The sequence below is a fragment of the Bidens hawaiensis genome, unplaced genomic scaffold, assembly GCF_021521415.1.
Source record: "Bidens hawaiensis isolate Kalapana, Puna unplaced genomic scaffold, B.hawaiensis_p1.1 tig00006913_1, whole genome shotgun sequence".
Taxonomy (NCBI): Eukaryota; Viridiplantae; Streptophyta; class Magnoliopsida; order Asterales; family Asteraceae; genus Bidens; species Bidens hawaiensis.
The window spans coordinates 179,434-200,657 of record NW_027491474.1 but is presented as its reverse complement, the minus strand read 5'-3'; the positions used below and the strand labels follow the sequence as shown (position 1 = coordinate 200,657).

The 21,224-nt window shown below is 35.0% G+C and overlaps 1 protein-coding gene and 3 pseudogenes across 3 annotated transcripts; 1 reads left to right on the top strand and 3 right to left on the bottom strand.

Annotated features, from left to right (window-relative positions):
• Positions 1-534: 534 nt before the first annotated feature.
• On the bottom strand, positions 535-2,617 carry LOC143633880 (zinc finger BED domain-containing protein RICESLEEPER 1-like; annotated as a pseudogene).
• Positions 2,618-9,446: 6,829 nt separating this feature from the next.
• On the top strand, positions 9,447-13,229 carry LOC143633840 (ATP-dependent zinc metalloprotease FTSH 8, mitochondrial-like; annotated as a pseudogene). Its single transcript, XR_013153746.1, has 6 exons — positions 9,447-9,524; positions 9,771-9,895; positions 10,023-10,506; positions 11,034-11,801; positions 12,453-12,680; positions 12,763-13,229. The product of XR_013153746.1 is annotated as an ATP-dependent zinc metalloprotease FTSH 8, mitochondrial-like (transcript).
• Positions 13,230-14,066: 837 nt separating this feature from the next.
• LOC143633839 (actin-like) lies at positions 14,067-17,100 on the bottom strand. The gene is made up of 4 exons (XM_077102067.1): positions 17,011-17,100; positions 16,203-16,596; positions 14,906-15,519; positions 14,067-14,401 (listed from the first exon to the last, which is right to left on the bottom strand). The coding sequence occupies exons 1-4, from the start codon at positions 17,068-17,070 to the stop codon at positions 14,336-14,338; spliced, it is 1,134 nt and encodes a 377-aa protein (XP_076958182.1). The 5' UTR covers positions 17,071-17,100; the 3' UTR covers positions 14,067-14,335.
• An 802-nt stretch (positions 17,101-17,902) lies between these two features.
• On the bottom strand, positions 17,903-20,244 carry LOC143633838 (L-type lectin-domain containing receptor kinase V.9-like; annotated as a pseudogene). Its single transcript, XR_013153745.1, has 2 exons — positions 19,147-20,244; positions 17,903-18,945 (listed from the first exon to the last, which is right to left on the bottom strand). The product of XR_013153745.1 is annotated as an L-type lectin-domain containing receptor kinase V.9-like (transcript).
• Between the last annotated feature and the right edge of the window lie 980 nt (positions 20,245-21,224).

The following is a 21,224-nucleotide window of genomic DNA, read 5'->3' as shown; positions in this document are numbered from 1 at the left end:
ACAAACACAAAAGAACAATCATTAACAGCAGTCATTAACAGCATCTGATCATCCAAAAATTACATCCAAATTGTTTTTTATGAGTACATGAAAAGAATCCATCAAGATTCTATCAAAAAGTTCATCATTCCAACAGAAAAATCAACCGTTCATCCTTGTTTCATCCAAAACGTGTTATCCAAAGTCTTCTATGCTAACCTATAATAAAAAGAGATATATGCTATTAGTGGTCCTAATGTACATATTATATTTACGAAACCAATAACACAATAATTTTATACTTCACTGTGTTTTTCATTCAAGCATGATGTATGCAATATCGCCATTTTCCTACAGTTAGCAATGAAAAAATATGTTAGTTGTTGAATAGTAATGAGATTATAATTGAAAGAATAAGCAAATCACCTTGGTTTTCTTTTTATGTAATCCATAATAATGACGATACCAATCAGCTCCACAAACAAGTGTATCTACCATCTTCGTTCCTAAACATGAACGATGCGGGTCGATAACCCTCCCACCAGCGCTAAAAGCTTATTCAGAAGCAACAGTTGTTATCGGAACGGATAAGATATCAGCCGCCATTTTAGACAAAATTCTATACTTATGCCTATTCTCCTTCCACCATTTTAATGCATCAAAATTTGTATCAGCCTCACACAAGTATATTCCTTCATCCAAATAAGTGGCTAACTCTGACTTCGCGCGTTCAACAGTATTAACACTTCTAATATGTTGGGAGAACTTGGCACTACCTGTGTTCATACTAAATCGAGAAGTAGTGAAGCTAGAGCTGTTAGAAGTACTAGCTCTGATCCCGGTTCCACTGTTGGATTGAACAGTATTGGATTCTTTATGCTCCTCAATATATTCTTCAAACAAATCATCTAAAGCATCACGAACAAGTTGAGCTTCTACTTCCCACAAACCTTCAGAATATATTATCTTGAAAGAAAAATTAATTAACTCCATTTTATATCTAGGGTCCAAAATAGCACCAAAAGAAATCAACAGATTAGAAGAACCCCAATACTTATCAAATTTTCCTTTCATCTTAAGGGCCATTGAATTCATGCAATCACCCTCCTTTAAAGCTACTTTATCCAATGCTTCCTTTATAACATATAACTCGCTGATAAATAAATTAGAAGTTAGATACTCAGAACCTACAATATTAAAGAATAATTAAAATAAAATATCTAGATTAAATATTGATTAACCATCACATCAGTCATTATATCGACATGTTAAAAAAATGATGATATTATCTGTAATTGAGAACGCTTACCTAAAATTATTTTGGTAGCCTCATTGAAGAGTGAAAGGAACGAGCACACACTTTCGACTTTATCCCAGTCATCACTACTTGGCAATGTCTTGTGTGTACTTTCTCGGTCAGCATAATTAACAAAAACTTTTTTAAATTCCAAGGTCGTGGATAACATAGCATAAGTTGCATTCCACCGAGTAGTAACATCCAAGATAAGATGCTTTTTTTTCAATTGCAATTGTTTGGTGAGCTAAGTAAAGAGATGCAATCGTCCCGGAGAGGCACCCATATGTTTCACGCTCTCACGAACTTTGTGAATTATATGCTGAATTTCTGATTGACCGTCTTGAACTAACAAGTTGAGAATGTGCGCACAACAACGAACGTGGAACAATTTCCCATCGAGAGGAAGTTTCTTTTGAAGATTTAAATTTTCCAACAACATTCGAGCTACCACATCATTAGTCTTGGCATTGTCAACAGTCAACGTAGCCACCTTCATCTCAATATTCCAATCTTTTAAACACTTAAATAAGCAATCATAGATGTTTACTCCGGTATACGGCAGAGGCACATCTACAAAACTTAATATGTATTTGTGAAGCTCAAAATCCGAGTCTACAAAATGGCATGTAACTACCATGTAATGTATATTCTGAAGAGATGTCCACGTGTCAGTTGTGATACTCACACGCTTGGCATTGTTCAACAATTTTTGAATTCTTTTCTTTCCAAGATCGTAACTAGAAATACAATCTTGTCGAGATGCTGCACGTGAGATCTTTTCAAATTCTGGATTAGCTTCCTTCATCAACACGTTAAAAACTCATACTCAGCAAAATTAAATGGTAGTTCATGCACCATAACCATATGGGATGATATCTCCCGTATCTTAGCATTGCTAAATTTCCAGTTTTGGACCATTGATGAAGAACCCGATGCATTTCCAGAAGATGCATTTAACTTTAACTGTCCTTTAACATCAGCTTTAAATTTCGGACAATTATTGTCCATGTGCCTAATTAACGGTGTAGTGGAGCTATCCTTAGGCACCTTCAGTTTCTCATTACAATGCATACATTGAAGGAGTTTAGTTCCATCAGCAGCAGTTATTTTACGAAAATGATCCCAAGCGCGTGATGTCAACTTTCTTTTCTGTTTAGTGTAATGCACTTCATCTTTATCATTGTTTCCTTCCTCTTCTACCACGTTATTTTCTTCAGTGTCATTCGCCTTCTCATCTTCATCATTAACTATTATGACACCATCGCTACTAGGTGCCTTTTCCAACAATGGAGTATCCGCACTTGCTTGAAATTCTGTATCATTTGAACCAAGTCTAGACATCACTCAAGTCTCAATTGATAACCTAAAACATAAAAAAAAATAACAAAGTCAGATTATGATTCAAATAAGCATAGTTCTTTTAATATACAAAGTCATTTCAATACTATAGAATAAATTAACAGTTTAGGACAGGAACAAGATACTAGTCATCTTACCAATCATCGGTTAAATCATGTGACAACTTAAATAGTTTAAACATTTTAAAGTTGCAAATTAAAACAAAATATATAGTATTTTGTCTATTAATATGTGTGATTGCAAAGTTAGTATCAAAATAGATCAGATATTAAAACCTATTGCAGCATTTAGACGAAACCTAATGCAGCATTTAGATGATGCATTTTATGACAGTGAGCATGTTTGTGTTCACATTAGGAAGAATATTCTCATCTAGTTTGTGAGATAAATGTCAAAAACTTACTTTATGGCGCTGGATCTGGAGAATCGGATGTGCGAGAGCGGATCCGGATCTGGAGAATCAGTTGAGATACATGTGGAGAATCGGAGAATCGGCGCATCAACTGGAGAATCGGATTGGAATTTTTGAGTTGTGGCTTGTGTTTGTGAGAGAAAGGTGGAGAGCAGAAGCCAAAAGCGGCGCAAGTAGGAAATTAGGTTTATTGCCTTACTGGTTTAGATTTACTCTATTAGGGTTATTTAGATATTATAAAGATACACATATTTAAGTAATATAATTTATATTTATAAAATGCAAATGTGTAAAGGTTTAATGTTATGCATTGATGCTATAATTTATATTTCATATTTTTTCTATAGCATATGTTATAAATGAACATAAACAACATAAATAAACGAACATAAACGAACAATTAAATGAACATAAACGAACGTTCACGAACATAAATGAACGAACGAAAGGTGTGTTCATGTTTGTTCGTTTAATTAAACGAACACAACTTTTTGTTCATTTTCGTTCGTTTAATAAATAAACGAACATAAACGAACTTCCCGCCGAACGGTTCACGAATATTTCACGAACGTTCGGTTCGTTTACAGGCCTACTAGCCATAGACAAAAAAGACACCAGATTTTTTTTAAACAACTTTCATGATGTCCTTATAAAACACTGTTGTTCAATTGTCACAGTAGTCTTATACTAAATGTAAAAAATAGAAAATTTGTCTATGATTTTTAAGACTTATTAAACATTGAATATTTGTAAAAAGAATTATTATAGTTTTCTTCAATATGAAGATGTCTAATAAATTGAATGTTAGTGTACTCTTTAAACATAAACACTTTTATATACATTTTAATTTTAAAGAAAATATTTTTATGACACGTAATTATTATATTAATATTTTTTTTATATTAAGTATGTTTACAATATAATTTATGACATTAATAATTCAATCAATTGAGATTGACCAATTAATATGGTATGCTAAATTTATAACCAATACTATATGATGAATCAAGACATTTTTTTTTCTTTTCCATCAATAGAAGAAAAATGATTTAGGAGGGAAATTGATAATACATTAACCTCATAGTGTCATGTGTTTAGAATTATTTTCTTTTATTAGTATAGGTAGATAATTACATTAAAAGTCACTGTTTTTTCTTTCTCCTATTTAATTAAATAATACTTTTTATATATTTATCATTATCTATTCACTTTCCTCCACACAACCACTTTTAAAAAAATATTAAAAAATTATACGGTATGAACAGTAAAACCTCAAATTTAACTTTCTCATATAACATTTTCTCTCTCCTCTACTCATAACTATGCCATATAATTTACGAATCTCTCTCACATATTTTTAGGAAACCATAACATATAATTTACAAATCTCCCTCATATATTTTTAAAGAACAGGTTGAGAATGGTGACATCATCATCAAAAGTGAAACCGGAAAGCAAAGGCTCCATGCCATTTTCATCCATGGCCAATTGTTGACTCATTGGCTTGTTTTAAACAATTGTGCTTAAAGCCTTATCAGCTTTGGCTCGTATGTTAGCGTGCGAGTTGCTCAAATATTTAGATAAAGGGGTAAACCACCTATAGAATCAAGATATGCAAGTGCATACAAAAATAAACTACATTAGTGACTACACACATTATTAGCGGTGCATTCTTAATTGTATGCGTAAACAACTAAAACAAATCATTACATAATATAAAATGGAAAAACGATTAAAAACAAAAACCAAAATAAACCCCATAAATAAGGAACTCAAACTAGTAATTTATAATTTAGGATGCAATGTGTGTTTTGAAATTCTATGGTTCTAAAAAAAATAAAAAAGAAGTTTATGAATGCAAATAAAAATGGTACAACTACAAATAGTCTCAAGTATTGTTGAATTTGGGATTTCAATTTCAAAGTCTTAGGTTTTCATTCATGCTCACAAGTAGCAATCAATCAATCGATGTGGTATGATTTTCAGACGAATTCACGCCTTATTATTTCTTGATCCTCTCACTCTACCTTCACAAGACCACGAGTGGGTAATCTAGACACCACTTTCTCGCTTGCACTTGTCGTATAATCAATCACCAATACTAATATTAATAATATTATTAATTTAATGGAGGCTATGCTGTCATTAAAGATTTAGGGTTGATGGTCGTCGATGAAGCCGTTGAGAAGCGTGCTCTAAAAGTAGTTGATTGAGCCGGTAAAAAGTCGGTCGTAGTTCGAGAACTGATCAAGGAGGTTTTTACAAAGGAGACTATTGATACTTTGATAGTATGGTCCATTTAGGTTTCCACACATTACAAAAGTAATTCAATGAAATTTAGAGCATCTTTGGGATTGAGTTTGAAACATGCTTATTGGCTTATTGGTTTTTTCAAAAAGCCATTTTGAAAAGCCAGAATTTGAGGCTTTTGAAAAACTGTTTTTTAACCTTTTTAAAAAGCTAAAATAAGAACGTTTTTCATGATTACCAAACACATTTTATCTTAGTGGCTTTTTGAAAACCCTAATAAGTCAATAAGCATTTTTCAAACTCAATCCCAAACATGCTCTTAGTTTTTGATAAATAGTCCATGTGCTTCTTCTAAGTCTATATGAGCGTTGTTTGATGCGTACCTGCATTCTTCACGTTATTTCTCAAAACTAGATTAATGACATCATGTTGGTTGCCTTTTATAAATGTTTTGAAATAAATAATCTAATAAAGTGATGTTCGGGTATTTTTTACATATATTAGTGTGTTAATTATGTAGTATTGTTTAGTATATTGTTAGAACTTTGGTACTTAATACGTGCTTTTGTGTTTCAGGTCATTGATCGTTAAAGATGCTAAATTGGAGACTTTTACGAGCATGGAATGATATCTCGGAAAGACCGGAGCATAAATTGAAGTCTTAGGAAGTGTTAGAAGGATTCGGGAGGAGTTTGGATGAGAAATCTAAAGCCGATGCTAAAACTGAACAAGATGGGTTCACAAAAAGCGACCAGGAAGTAAAACGAGCATATCCTGGGCTAGAAAATGAGTTACGGAATCCATAAGATATGAATTTCGGGTTTCTCGACGAGAGGAATCCAAAAATGAGGTTACCTAGCGCGATGGTATGGTCATATGACCAACGCGCTACGCAATGGTCCGCACAGACGGGAAATTTAGGGTTTTATGTTATATTCGTTTTGACGACCCTAGACGCCATTCTTCACCTTCCAGGAGATTTCCAGAGCAGAAGAGCAAGTCCCGATCATCCCCAATCATCTCTAAGTGTCCTACATGGCCTACCAGATCATAACCAAGGCCCGAGAGATGCCGATGCGCGGCTAGTTTCTTCGAGTTATACCCGGGATGTAGAGTATTGTATCTTTCAGTTTTTCTCATGTATTTAGAATGAATTGATTGTAATGATCTTTGATTAATCTATGAGTATTGATGTCTAGTATTATTGTGCACTCAGTCGGTTTAGGTTTATTTCGATCAGAACGATTATTGTGCCAGTTGCTATGATAATCGCTTATAGGATTGTTTTGACTAGTTGAATGTGATGAAGCATACGCTTTCCCTTAGTTGAGTCACACTAACAGAGACTGTTTGATAACCAGTGCCGTGTGTTAGTAAGCGTAGATGCCTAAGGTTTGTCTAGTTAGTCAATCGGTGTTAATCAGTGATTGTTAATCTGTTAAGTTGCATGAGTTTGCTGTTAGGTTAATTACTTGGATTCCCGGGTGTGATTTGTCTTTGTTAATTGATTGAACACGTGATTACTTGCTTGCTTGTTACAACATATAAACCATTTGCTAGTGTAATCAGCACTTTAATTGAATTACTTCATAAGTTTAGAAATTGATTTCACTTCACACTGACCACATACTCCTGGTGGATACGATACCTGACTTACTCTAGCTGTGTAGGTTAATTAGGTTTTTGCATGACTCAAACGACGGTCATCATAAAGTGCTTCAAGTTTTAAGAACATATTTTAAAACACAAGTGGTAGGGATGGCAATAAAACCCAAACCCGATGGGAAAACCCGAAACCCGATACAATTGGGACGGGTAATACCCGACCCATTAGGGTTTGGGACGGGTTTGGGATTGTGTTTGAAAATTTTCATGGGTTGGGACGGGTTTGGGATTTGTAATATACCCGATTACCCGACCCGATTACCTGATAACATTGACCTATTTACCCAATTATATACCTGACATAGCTTTATATATTTTTATTTAATATATATTAATATAATAAAATATTATATTTGTATAGATGATTAAGATAATAGTCTCTTAAAGTTTTCAAATCCTAAATGTCTTTATTCTCTTCGTCTCGGTTCACACCACATTCCATCAATTATTCTAATTTCCGATTAACAGTTCGTAACCTTTTTGGTTAAATATAGTTTGCTTCTTTCTTGTTTCTTTTAAGGATTCTTTTTTGTTTACTTCTTTCCTTTTTGTTATGAAAATTTGAAGAAATACTGTTTGTTGAAACTTATTTATAGTAATTATTTGAAACATTTATTTTTTTGGTAATCGATTAGTTATATTTTGTCGAAATCCGATAGAAAATCGACGGGTTTTTTGGTTTTTTTGTCAAAATCTGATAAGAAACCCGAAACCCCGATGGGTATCCCCGATACCCGATGGGTAATTACCCGATAAATACCCGACGGGTTTGGGACGGGGTTCTTTAATCGGGTCCGGGTCTGGGAATGCCTAGACCCGTCCCAAACCCGACCCATTGCCATCCCTAACAAGTGGAGATGCTTGTTGGGTTGGGATCTAATCCCGACCCACCTGTTACAAGTTCGTTAACCAGGTTGGGTTCAATTCCTTAGTTTGCAAGTCTTGATGAATTAGGGGTACTGTGGAAATTATTGATTTTAAGATAAGTGATTTTTAGTTGAAATTATTTAAAGTATTAGAATTAATTTTGATGAAAATCCAAGGTTAGGCTTTAATTATATGATGGAATGACAATGCGATTATGTGAAAAAGAAAAACTCAAACGCCCTTTTCTCAAGTAGCTATATGTTCTTTTAATTAGGTTTAATATTCATTTAGAGGTATAATGTATCACATTCCCCCATCATATTTTACCCCATAACAACATCATACTTTTTAAAACATTTTCTTTCATTTTAAACTCTCCATATCTCGTTCATTATTTTTTATCTTTATTTTACTTACATTACATTACATTACGCTTATTATATTATTATTCTCGTTTTTATACAGTCACGTAAAATATTAATTCAACGACTATGAACAATGGCGGGTTTGACCCGCTTGATAAAAAACCCGTTTTAATTAGTGACGGATATTACCAAACCCGGTTGACAGGTATTTGTGCTTGTGCCACTAAACTAGCAAAATCTTTTTCATCTTTCAAAAATTTCGTACAAATAGCAGCAGCTATTTTGAGCAATCATCTCAACTCAAGCTTTGTTGAATTTGGGATTTCAATTTGAATTAGGTTTTCATTCAATCTCAATCCATGTGGTATGATTTTCAATCGAGTGAGTATAATAATTTTGTAATCACCAATATTAATCTTACTTATTAATATTATTGTTATTACGGCTAGTTGTTGCAGAATAATGTTCGACGAGGTTTGATTTCTTCAACCGAATCATCAGCAGCAAACGGTTATGATGCCGGATCAGCAGGACTACTTGACATCAATGGGTACCAAGACGCAGCAGATTGTTAACCCTACAACATGTGGTGCTTCTCCTCAACTTAATTATCTTTCCAAAAACCTAGGCTTATCAAGGCTCTTTTGCAATCACGCTCCAAAGAATAATAACAAGAGTAAGGGAATCTAAAGACTGAGCTCTTTTTCAAGCTCGGGGTTGACTCATTTGTTATTTATAAATTAATCAAAACTATATACGTTTTTAATTGTTTTGACCTAAGCTCAGCTCGGACTCAGCTTTGCAGTGTGAAATTAATACATTGAAGTCCAAATTCCAAAAGAGGTCAAACTTAAAAAAAAATTGCACAAGGCTTGAGCTCGGGCTCAATAACTAAAAGAGCTTTATTTGAGGCTTGGCTCAATTCAAGCCTTTTATCCGAGCTCAAGTAGCTCACGAGTAGCTTGGCTTTTTGCACCTCTAAAATTATCTATTGCTACTTGGTTTTATCACACATTTACTAAAACAGAATTTGAGTTGATTTAAAGATGATTTTACTTAACAAGTTGAAGCAGCATAGGATTTTTGTTTCCTATCAATCTTAATTTTAGCTGCATCTATACATGGATTTGGTTTTAGCATGTGCTTGTAGTCATGCAGACTGTAGACTATATACTGAAAATTGAAGTCTAAAATTGGTGTGATTAACTATTTTATTGTTTTGATTATCATCATTTAATACTGAAATGGAATTGTGTAGACTATAAAAACTATCACCCAAAGGGGAAAAAAGAGGTGCCAAAAGAGGAGGGTCAGAAATCAGACTCTAAAGGTATGATGCTAACTTGTTTTTGGAACTTAAGGAGTTTATATACTAGTTAATAAAAGTTTTCTTTATATGTTACAAATAAAGATTGGTGTTTATTGCTATTCATGAATAATTTGAGAACATTATCCATGATGTTTATTAAATTGTAGGTTCTTTTAGTATATGATTTGCCTTACTGCTTTACATATATTCTCTTTGGTTTCTAATGTATATATAACATTCAATAATGATGTAATGATGTATCGCTAGGGGACTCTGGTAAAAATGACGAAGGAGAGAGCTTTGCGAAGAATTATCAAAGTTTAATCCAACCTTTAATGTTTTTCGCTTTTGTATTGGCATCAATATTTTTGACTCCTCAGGAACAACAACAGGTATTGGTTCTTATGAGTTTTCATCACAAATACAAATACCATTTGCTCAATTGCTTAATTAAAATTTGTGATCTTTGCTGTTTGCTCGCCATTTATGACAATGCATTTGTTGAACTTTGTTTTTCAGATTAGTTTTCAAGAGTTCAGAAATGAGCTTCTGGAACGTGGTTTCGTGGACCACATTTTTGTCAGCAATAAATCCATTGCTAAAGTGTATGTAAAGGCTTCAAACGCCAACACAATTCAAACCGGTGATGAAGTTATTCAGGGTCCAAAAGATGGGAACGGGTCAAAAGGACATTCAGGCTATTATAAATATTATTTTAATATTGGAAGTGTAGAAACATTTGAGGAAAAGCTTGAAGAAGCTCAGGAGGCATTGGGAATTGGGAATAGATCCACATAATTATATTCCTGTCACTTATTCTTCTGAAACAAATTGGGTCGAAGAGATAATAAAGTTTACTCCAGCATTATTGCTTTTAGGAACTTTATATTTTATGGCTAAAAGAATGCAGATCAATGTTGGCGGGGGTGGAACAGGAGGGCGTGGAATTTTCAATATGGGCAAAGCACAAGTCACAAAATTAGATAAAAATTCCAAAAACAAGGCAAGCTTTCTTTTCGGTTACCTGTTTTCAATGATTTTAATTGTCTATGAAGCTCAATGTGGAAACCAGTTAACAGTTTTATTTGAATGGTTTTGAGGATCTTTTTATCATAGCTTTTAAACGTATGAGGCTTTATATCAAAATGCTTGATAGTTCTAGGTTTTACCATCCTCTTTCAAATCATGATGGTCAATCAGAAATTTTGAAGGTCTGATGGTTTTTTAATTTAAGTTTCTGTAAATTTAATTGCTTTCATTAAAAGTTTTGGAAGTTTGATGTTTTTTTATAGGGCAAAAAAGCTGTAACCTCAAGAGGATTAAAGAAGTAATTGAAATTAGTCAAATTTTTATCATAATTAACTAACTTTTTATGCTTTTGAAAAAGGCATCAAACTTTCAAATGATGTATGGTTTTTCTACAGAAAGAAAGTTGGTTACCAGAAATAAATATTTGACCAAACTTGATTACCTTTTTATGCGGTTAACCATTTTTATTGTTATCATGCTTTTTTTAAATGTGTTGATTAGGTATACTTTAAAGATGTAGCTGGTTGTGATGAAGCAAAGCAAGAAATCATGGAATTTGTGCATTTTCTAAAAAACCCTAAAAAATACGAGGAGTTAGGGGCCAAAATTCCTAAAGGGGCTCTTCTTGTGGGCCCACCAGGGACCGGAAAAACCCTCCTTGCTAAAGCAACGGCTGGTGAATCTGATGTACCGTTTCTATCAATATCAGGTTCTGATTTTCTGGAAATGTTTGTTGGTGTGGGACCCGCGAGAGTTCGAAGTCTGTTTCAAGAAGCAAGACAATGTGCGCCTAGTATAATATTTATTGATGAAATTGATGCAATTGGGCGGGCCCGAGGTCGTGGTGGATTTGCTGGCGGGAGTGATGAGCGGGAAAGTACATTGAACCAGTTATTAGTTGAAATGGACGGTTTTGCAACGACTTCTGGTGTTGTTGTACTTGCGGGTACAAACCGACCGGATATTTTAGACAAAGCTTTATTAAGGCCCGGTCGTTTTGACCGTCAAATTTCAATTGATAAACCGGACATTAAAGGGCGTGAACAAATATTTAGAATATATTTGAAAAAGTTGAAGCTTGATAAAGAGCCGTCACATTATTCTCAAAGGCTTGCTGGACTGACACCTGGATTTGCGGGAGCAGATAGTGCGAATGTCTGTAATGAGGCTGCATTAGTTGCTGCTAGGCGTGAGAGTGATGTGATTACAATGGAACATTTCGAAGCTGCTATCGATAGGGTTATTGGTGGTTTGGAGAAGAAAAATAAGGTATCTACTTTATTAGTGATCTTTCTTTGCATATGTTTTTCTGAATTTGATTTATTGACTTTGTTTTTGAATGATTAAGTCCCGATACTTTTAAAACCTAATGAGGAAGTCCTTTTGTTAAAGTTAGGGGTCATGCAAGACCTTTTTGTTAGTTTTTCAAAAGTGTAGGCATACATACGTTTGTACACATATTTATACATACGCATGCATATGTACACACACAGTCGCATACGTTCATTTACACACAGTCACGCATGTTCATATACACATATACATATACAAACGTTCGTCTACACATATTTGTACACATACGTTCATGTACTATATATACATACGTATATTTACCCATTCAAAAGGCTCAAATTATCATCTACTAATTCCATATTAAATGTTGTTACAACTAGCTACTTATAACAGTTTGTTTCACTGACAAAGAGATCGTGTTCTGAGGTGACACGCTGTTTTCCTATCCGTTTATTCAATTGTTGTAACTTGTAAGTTGCTGGATTATATTTTATTTACTTTGTGTTTGATAAGGGTAATATGATATAATGTAATGCCTTTTGCAATATCTTTGATGCACATGTTCTTTTACTAGTTGAAGAAATGTTGGAGCAAAAAATTTTGTTTGATAAGCAATTTGATTGATAGGTGATAAGCAAACTTGAAAGGAGGACTGTTGCTTATCATGAATCGGGTCATGCGGTTGCTGGTTGGTTTTTGGAACACGCAGAACCGTTGCTAAAAGTGACAATTGTACCGCGAGGTAGTGCTGCACTTGGGTTTGTGCAATATGTCCCAAATGAGAACTTATTGATGACCAAAGAGCAGCTTTTTGATTTGACTTGCATGACACTTGGTGGCCGAGCAGCTGAACAGGTGAATTCATTAAACGTATCGTAAAGATGTGATTTTGCATGATTAAGTACTAAATTTAAAAGAACTGTTTTTTTTGGACTAGGTTTTGATTGGTAAAATTTCAACGGGGGCTCAAAACGACTTGGAGAAAGTGACACAAATGACATATGCACAAATAGCAGTTTACGGCTTCAGTGAAAAAGTGGGTCTTTTATCTTTTCCCAAAAACGACGGCGCCTTTGAGGTAACGAAACCCTACAGCAGTAAAACCGCTGCAATAATTGACAATGAAGTGAGGGAATGGGTTGCAAAAGCATATAAACACACACTGCAATTAATAGAAGAACATAAAGAGCAAGTAGCCCAACTTGCAGAGCAGTTACTTGAGAAAGAAGTCTTACATCAAGAAGACTTGGTCAACGCCCTTTTGCGTATAGTGAACCCACAAATTATGACAAGTTTAAGGAAGGGTTTGCACAGAATGATGATGAAAAATGATTATTTCCCGCGTCTACTAACTACCTACTATTGACTTGAGATACTTGGACGGAAATCGTATTTTGAGGTGATCTGTTTATTCCTAAATTATGACCTTTTGCAGCAATAGTCTTTTAGAAGAATGCTAATTTTATTAAGTCTGTTCATATAGATCCTTCTAGTTTCCACCTATGATAGCTCTGTGTCTAACGTGTCATAAAATAGCTTAAAACGACAGGTACTGAAACATGTCATTGAAATAAGATAATATTTGACGCTAATTATGTATTAGAAAACTGAGCATTATAAAAGTAAAAAGCTTGTAGCCATAGCTGATATTAATTATGTATTAGAAAACCGAACACCTGGTAAAAGTGCGAACGGGTAATTTTTTGAATCGTAACACATTTGTACTAGTTAGGTGTAATGAACATTAATCATTTGAACTTGTTAGGTGTACAAAACATACATACTTTTTGAATAGTTAAGTGATTTCTTATATATTATTCCTAAACAATATTTCTGAAGGTATGAGCTACACAAAAACAACTAACGCGTTGTCTAGACACCACTTATGTGACATACAGGTGGGGTTGTATGACCCGTACGACATAGACAAAATGGTCATACGAACTGTATGAAAGGGAAAAAATATATGGATTTTATGAGGGAAAGTCATACGACTTGTATGATGTTTTTTTTACTGTTAAAGAAATGACAATGTGATGCCAAGTCATACTATTATATGACCATTTTTCATCATATCATACCACCAATATGATATGACAAACTTTGGTTATCTATTTATATTTATATTTATATGATCGATTTTTGTAATTGAGGGTATGATACGTGACATTTTCCCGTCAACATGCATAATCATATGTATGTGTATTCAAATAAGCAAGTAAATTGAAACCAAAACTATGCTATAGGAAATATTCATTCATAGAAACATCTCTTACAGCATTCACAAAACATAAACATAAACAATAATAGTAGAAAAAGAATGGCGTACATTGATTGATTGCAATTTATGGCTGGGAAAACTAGTTGGAAGAATGTTAAAAACAAATTAATATAAAGAAATTGTGGAATAATCTGCCTGCTGAAGCTCGTGGAAGAAAAACTCATATTGTTCTGAACCTCAAAAGGCACACTTCAAAATCAACTATTTTCCTTTTTCTTTCTTGTCGCATTTAGAAACATTTCCTGTGGACGATCGACGGCCCAGATTCATCGTATTCAGCCTTCGCGATCCACATCTACATTAATCATATCCAGTCTCACATATATTATTACAGGAGTGAGCAATAACCGGAACGAAACTTGATGAAACCAAAATTAACCAAAAATCTGTTATCGTTTTTTTTTGGCATCCTCGGTTAACCGAATAAAACATAACCGAACCACTCATATTTTCATATGTATCTAGCTTTTATACATCCATTTTATGCGATTCATGTATTTATACCTTCATTTAATGTATTTCCAACTAAACCAAGTTTGGTTTTGGTTATTAACTGAACCGAAAATCGATAAACCACCCGAAAAACTTTATGCCAAGTTTGGTTTTGGTTATCAACTTAACCAAAAATCGACAAACTAACCGAATAAAGTCATAAACCAAACCCATTATTGATGACTTCGGTTTAGGCTAATAACCAAACCAAACCAAACCAAACCAAACCAACCGTGTAAACTGTATATACAATTAAAAGACTGACAGACAAACAAACAAACAAACAAATAATAAGCATGAGAGTGACCTGTTGGAAGGTGCTGAGAGATGCCAAAATGGAGCCACCAATCCAGACACTATACTTCCTTTCAGGTGGAGCAACAACCTTAATCTTCATGCTACTAGGAGCCAAAGCAGTAATCTCCTTACTCATTCTATCAGCAATACCTGGAAACATGGTGGTCCCACCGCTCAGCACAATGTTACCATACAAGTCCTTCCTAATATCCACGTCACACTTCATGATACTATTATAAGTAGTCTCATGAATCCCCGCAGCTTCCATCCCGATCATCGATGGCTGGAACAGAACTTCGGGGCACCTGAACCGCTCTGCCCCAATGGTGATCACCTGCCCGTCGGGCAGCTCGAAGCTCTTTTCCACCGAGGAGCTTGTTTTGGAAGTTTCGAGCTCTTGCTCGAAGTCAAGGGCGATATATGCCAGTTTTTCTTTCATGTCTCGGACAATTTCTCGTTCAGCGGATGTGGTGAAAGAGTAGCCTCGTTCGGTGAGGATTTTCATGAGGGCGTCGGTGAGGTCACGCCCTGCCAGGTCCAACCGGAGGATTGCGTGTGGGAGGGCGTAACCTTCGTAAATTGGGACGGTGTGACTCACACCGTCACCAGAGTCCAGAACAATACCTGAAAATTGAAGAAAATAGCATTGCAAGATCATTGGTTTTTTGATTAATGGGTTGATTTGGACAAAAATAAACTGTATACAGGTTAAAATTTTAAATAGTCAAGGGGTCTATTCAAATTAGTTAACATGTCAAAATGACAAGTATTAGTAAACTTGTTAATTCGAAAAGGATTAACATCACTCATGACCATTTTTTGTTTCTAACAAACATAAAAATATATAGCATGTGAACATGTTTTAGTACATTTTTTATAAAACGACTCTTTTCAAGCCTGACTCTATTTTGATTAGAACCCATACTTTTTGACCTGAACAAGATTGATACTTTTTTAAAAGGTCCCCTGCATGGTCAAGTCACTAGAACCTGTCTGACCCGCCTACCTTGTTGGGCTTGGTTGGTTATCAAACTGAACATATTATCAGGCAACAGATTGAAAAAGCCTGATGATAATTTAAAAATTAAAAATATTATAGCTGGTTTAAAACAAAATACACTACTAGTTTGAATTAGTAATGTTAAATAGTCTTAAATATATAAAATATAGACCATGAAGTGATACATTAATCATTAAATGAGATTTTGTAACAAAAAAACAGACTGGCTATGTACCCAATTCCCCATCTGACCGGTCTGGTTCTGAGAACATTGATTAAAAACAACAAAAGAGCCGAAGATAGTTACCAGTTGTACGACCACTGGCATACAAGGAAAGAACAGCTTGAATAGCAACATACATAGCAGGAGAATTAAATGTCTCAAACATAATTTGAGTCATTTTCTCCCTATTAGCTTTCGGATTAAGAGGTGCTTCGGTTAGGAGAACCGGGTGTTCCTCGGGTGCCACACGTAGTTCATTGTAAAATGTGTGATGCCAGATCTTTTCCATGTCATCCCAGTTGTTGACAATACCATGTTCAATCGGGTATTTTAAGGTTAAAATACCACGTTTGGATTGTGCCTCGTCACCAACATATGCATCTTTTTGTCCCATCCCAACCATCACTCCGGTGTGACGTGGACGTCCAACAATGCTAGGAAATACTGCTCTTGGCGCGTCATCTCCAGCAAAGCCAGCCTTAGTTATCATTGTCATTTTCAGTCAGTGACGGACTCAAAATTAAAAAAAAAAATCTATTGTTACATATATTATTAAAATTTAATTGACTATGGGTTTTTATATATGATGTATTTTGTTCTATAAGGGGATTAAAAAAATTTTTTATCATAAAATGAGCAAATTAAGAAATATATATCTATACGATTTAATAAATTAAATAAAAAGCATTCATGTCATATTTCGCCTCCATATTCATCAAATTGAGGTCAAGGGCTCAAGACCTGTTGACGGCGGATTTGATGTGATTAAGTTATTAAATGTATATAATATATTTTCCACCTATAAGATATGCGCAAAAGTTTAGAGAATTTTATGTATTGAAATTTTCCACCGGATGACAGGTTCTAGGCTAGTTAAACTATGAAGCCATACCTTGACCATTCCAGTTCCATTATCACAGACTAGAGGCTGAATATCTTCTCCATCGGCCATTTTTTAGGACCTTATATTGCAACAACAAATAACAATTAAATTAAATCAATAATTGATAGGCCTATCATATGGATTTTAGGCATGATTAACCTCAACCGAGAAAATAAATATCGATCGTAGTAATTATTAAATATTTAGATACCTGTTGTGGTTTAACTAAAAAGTGCATAGCCCTGTCACATAGATGATGGGGTTTAACTAACTCATTATTTAACTGTCACGCTGCGGTTTAACTAATATTCAAAGAAAAGAAATAAGAAAAAATGTAAATAAATGTCTGTGTTTATATGTGATTAGTGAAGAGAAATTAACCCCACCCATCAAAGTGATAGCGGCCGTTAATGGGTTCAAACGCGTTAACGGCCGATATGACTAGGGACGTTAGCCCACAACGAATATAGAGAAACAAAATGAAAAGAAAATTTACCTGTTAGATTGGATTGTGGAATTGAAGGTGGATTGGAAATGAATGAAGTAAAACAAGGACTGATGAATTGTTGGGTTAAATCATAAATGTAGATGAAAAATGGGACGTACGTTTCCCATGAAATTCTGTTTCCACAAATGGATGGTTACACGCCCAATCAGGAACACCATTCAATTTCATTTATTTATTTTTTTGTGTATCCTTTTCAAATGCAATTTATATATTTCTTTTACAAAAGATTAGCTAACCTTTTCACATAAGTTTACTATTCGCTTTCACGACCCAACCCAATCCAAAAATAAAGTATACGGTCACAATCGAAAAATAGAATAATCAGTGACGACGGACCCAAGGGTAAGTCCGCCCCTTATTAAGTTGTACTAAACCGAGTCATAGATGTGTACTAGTCAACTAGTCTTAGATTATAGAAAATATTAGTCATGTTTCCATCTACAAGTATTGGCACATCTTTTGTACATTTTAATAAAAACATCCTCTCTATTCTCTACACAATATCTCACATATTTCACCAAACTAACGCCCGGAGCAAGTAATCGAGTTGGTGATTGGCGATGACACTGTATTATACTGTATCTGCGAAAAATAAGCACTTGCTGATGCATCACCAAGTCGACCCGAATAATCCTCCGATATATCCAACACGCTGTCAAAATCCTCTGGCAACGGTTCCATTTTTTTAAGAAACTTCAAAACTTGCGACATGCTCGGTCTCACGGCCGGTACGCTATGCGAACACAACAACCCAATCTTAAAAACCAACCTCACTTCATCGATATCAAAAGCGGTTGACCCGAGTTTTGGGTCAACCGCTTTCAGTAATTCGTTCTTAAACCAACAGTCCAATACCCACTCAACCAAAATAACCGACTCTTGTCGCCCTTGCAACTCCACGGGGCGCCGCCCACAAACAACCTCCAAACAAAAAGCCCCAAAGGCGAAAACATCCGTTGCGGTCGTGGCTTTCCCTTTTCTAGCTAATTCCGGTGCAATGTACCCTAAAGTTCCTGCCAAATGTGTCGTTTTTGCTTCGTTACCATTGCTGCTAAATCTTGCGAGCCCAAAATCGCCTAGTTTGGCATTTAACTCGGCGTCTAGAAGCACATTGCTTGCTTTGATGTCGCGGTGGATGATAACTTCGACCCATTCTTCGTGCAAATAGGTCAATGCCTCGGCTACGTCGATAATAATCTTAACCCTTTGTTTCCATGTCAGTATTAAATCAGATTTCGAATTGAACAATAAGCTATCTAAGCTCAAGTTGGGCATGTAATCGTAAACTAAAAACAATTCGCCTTTACGTCGACAATATCCAAGAAGCCTTACCAAATTCGGGTGACGCAACCTCCCAATTGTAGCGATCTCCGCCACAAATTCCTTCATTCCTCTCCCGGATTCATGCCATACCTTTTTCACCGCCACTTGAGTACCTGTCAGACACAATGTAATTAGTAGCACGTCCAATGGCAAAGCTTAGTGAGGGCCTGGGCCGGCCCCCCTGGTTTTTTTTTTTTTTTTTTTTTTTTTGCATTAGTGTAAATTAACCAGTTTTCGACTGAAGATTCCAAGCTTCTCCACTGAGAACGTCAGTGGTAACATTATGTAAATATGAGTTAAGTATATAACCGTACCTAATTCCGGCAAAGTCCCTTTATAAACCTGACCAAACCCGCCTTTCCCAAGAAGTTCACTTTCTTTGAACCCTCTAGTTGCTTTGTACAAATCTTTGTAACAAAACCGGTGAGGTCCATACTGAATCTCCCAGCTTTCAAGAACTTCTGCGAATTTACGCTTTCGTCTTCGATACAAACGAATTCGAATAACTAAAACCGAAGAAACGATCAATAACACAACTAAAGCTAACCCAACTGCTAGAACCATGTGTTTCCTTTTGTTTGATCCTGTTATGACCGGTAAAGGAGGGATCTTCGAAACATCGAATTCTTGAGCTTTTCCATTAACCCAAAAGCTCCAAGCGAGAACGTAAAACCTTTGGAGAAGCACCCCAGTTGCCGAAGTAAAACCGACGAACATTTCATCGAATAAATACGGAGATAAATCTTTTCGTATAGAAGCAAGTGGTTTTATAGGCTTTTTAATATGTAACGGGGCAAGTGTGACATTTAATTGTTTGTTGACACCATCATATTCAATCCAGGCTCGAATTTCCTTCGAGCCTGAAAGAATTATGGTTTTAAAACGCCCGTCTTTATCGTCGTAATACCCTGCCGTCGTAGCGAAAACCGACACAACACTATTGATATCTAGACCAACGTGATTGCTATCTATGTCAGCTAGCTCAACATTTTTAAACGTGTCGAGTTCTAGTGCGACAACATGGTTCGACACGTTTCCATCGTTGGTCCGGTTAAAAAGTCCTAAATGTTCTGAAGATGAGGCATCGATGACTGCTTTGGACGGGGCGATAGCGAACGTCATGCCGTGGAACGTGTAACGTGAGTTTGACGGTATGATACCGAATACGAAGGATGTGGAGAAGGAATAAGCGACTCCAGAGGTGGAGTTTTTGAAAGCGAAAGGGCGGGAGTAGAAGGTGTGACCGACGCCGGCATTTGGGTTTCGTTGGTGTGGATTACTTGACCGGTTGGTGTGATTTGTCGGACGCCAACGAGCTGTGAGTCGTTGAAAATGAAGGAGAAACCGTTATTATGTTGTGCAGAGACGCAGGATATTACTAGTAATAATCCTGTGAGTAGAATCAGCAACATAGTTGGAAGTTGGAAGTTGGAAGTATGAGTTTGGAGTTTGATTTGGGATTTCTGGGTTTTGATTGATGGGTTGTGATTTTGGTATTGGGGAGATCGAAAACAGTGAACTCATCCAGTTTGACCCGTCTATGCTTTGCAGCTGCCAATAGGATTATTTGCTTGTAATTTCAAAACAACAAATCTCTTGGAATTTAAAATTCTGTTCATGGGTATAGCTTTTGAATAATGTCAAATTACACATGATTTGTCAAATAATAAAATAAATAAGGTTCGTTGTTTGAAAGAAATAAACAAAATTAAAGATGAAAAGAAAATAAAATATATAGTATAGATAATAAGAAGTCTATAATCTTAAATTTATAAATTAGAAAAAATCTCTTCATATACAACATTTGTCAAAATTATTTTGACTTATTACCCGTGGATAATTATGATGAATGAGATAAGAGTTAGAGAATTAAAAGATAAATTATAACTCATTTGTTAAAATTGTTTTGACCCATAACCCATGGATATGTAGGATAAATAAGATGAGAAATTAGATAATTATAAAGAAAATTATAACTCATTTGTCAAAATTATTTTGACCCATAACCCATGAAAAGATAGGATGAATGAGATGAAAGATTAGAAAGGAAATTATAACCCATTTGTCAAAATGGTTTTGTCCCATAACCCATGGATATGTAGAATGAATGAGAAGGGAGATTAGACCAAAAATGAATGTGAGATTGCCACATCATCTTCATTATTTTCTTTTATTAGTATTGTTAGATTAGATGTTAGATATGAAAAAGTTTGAGCATTCTCATTCTAACAATAATCAAATTTTACGAGTAGAGTTTTTAAATTTAAAAAGTGGTTTAAGTTATTGTAAGTAAATTAAAGAGAACATACACTAACTTTTTTGTATATTTGAAAAGGTACAGTCTATCCCTTATAATTTTTTAATATTTGTTAAAAGTATTTGTGATTGAAAA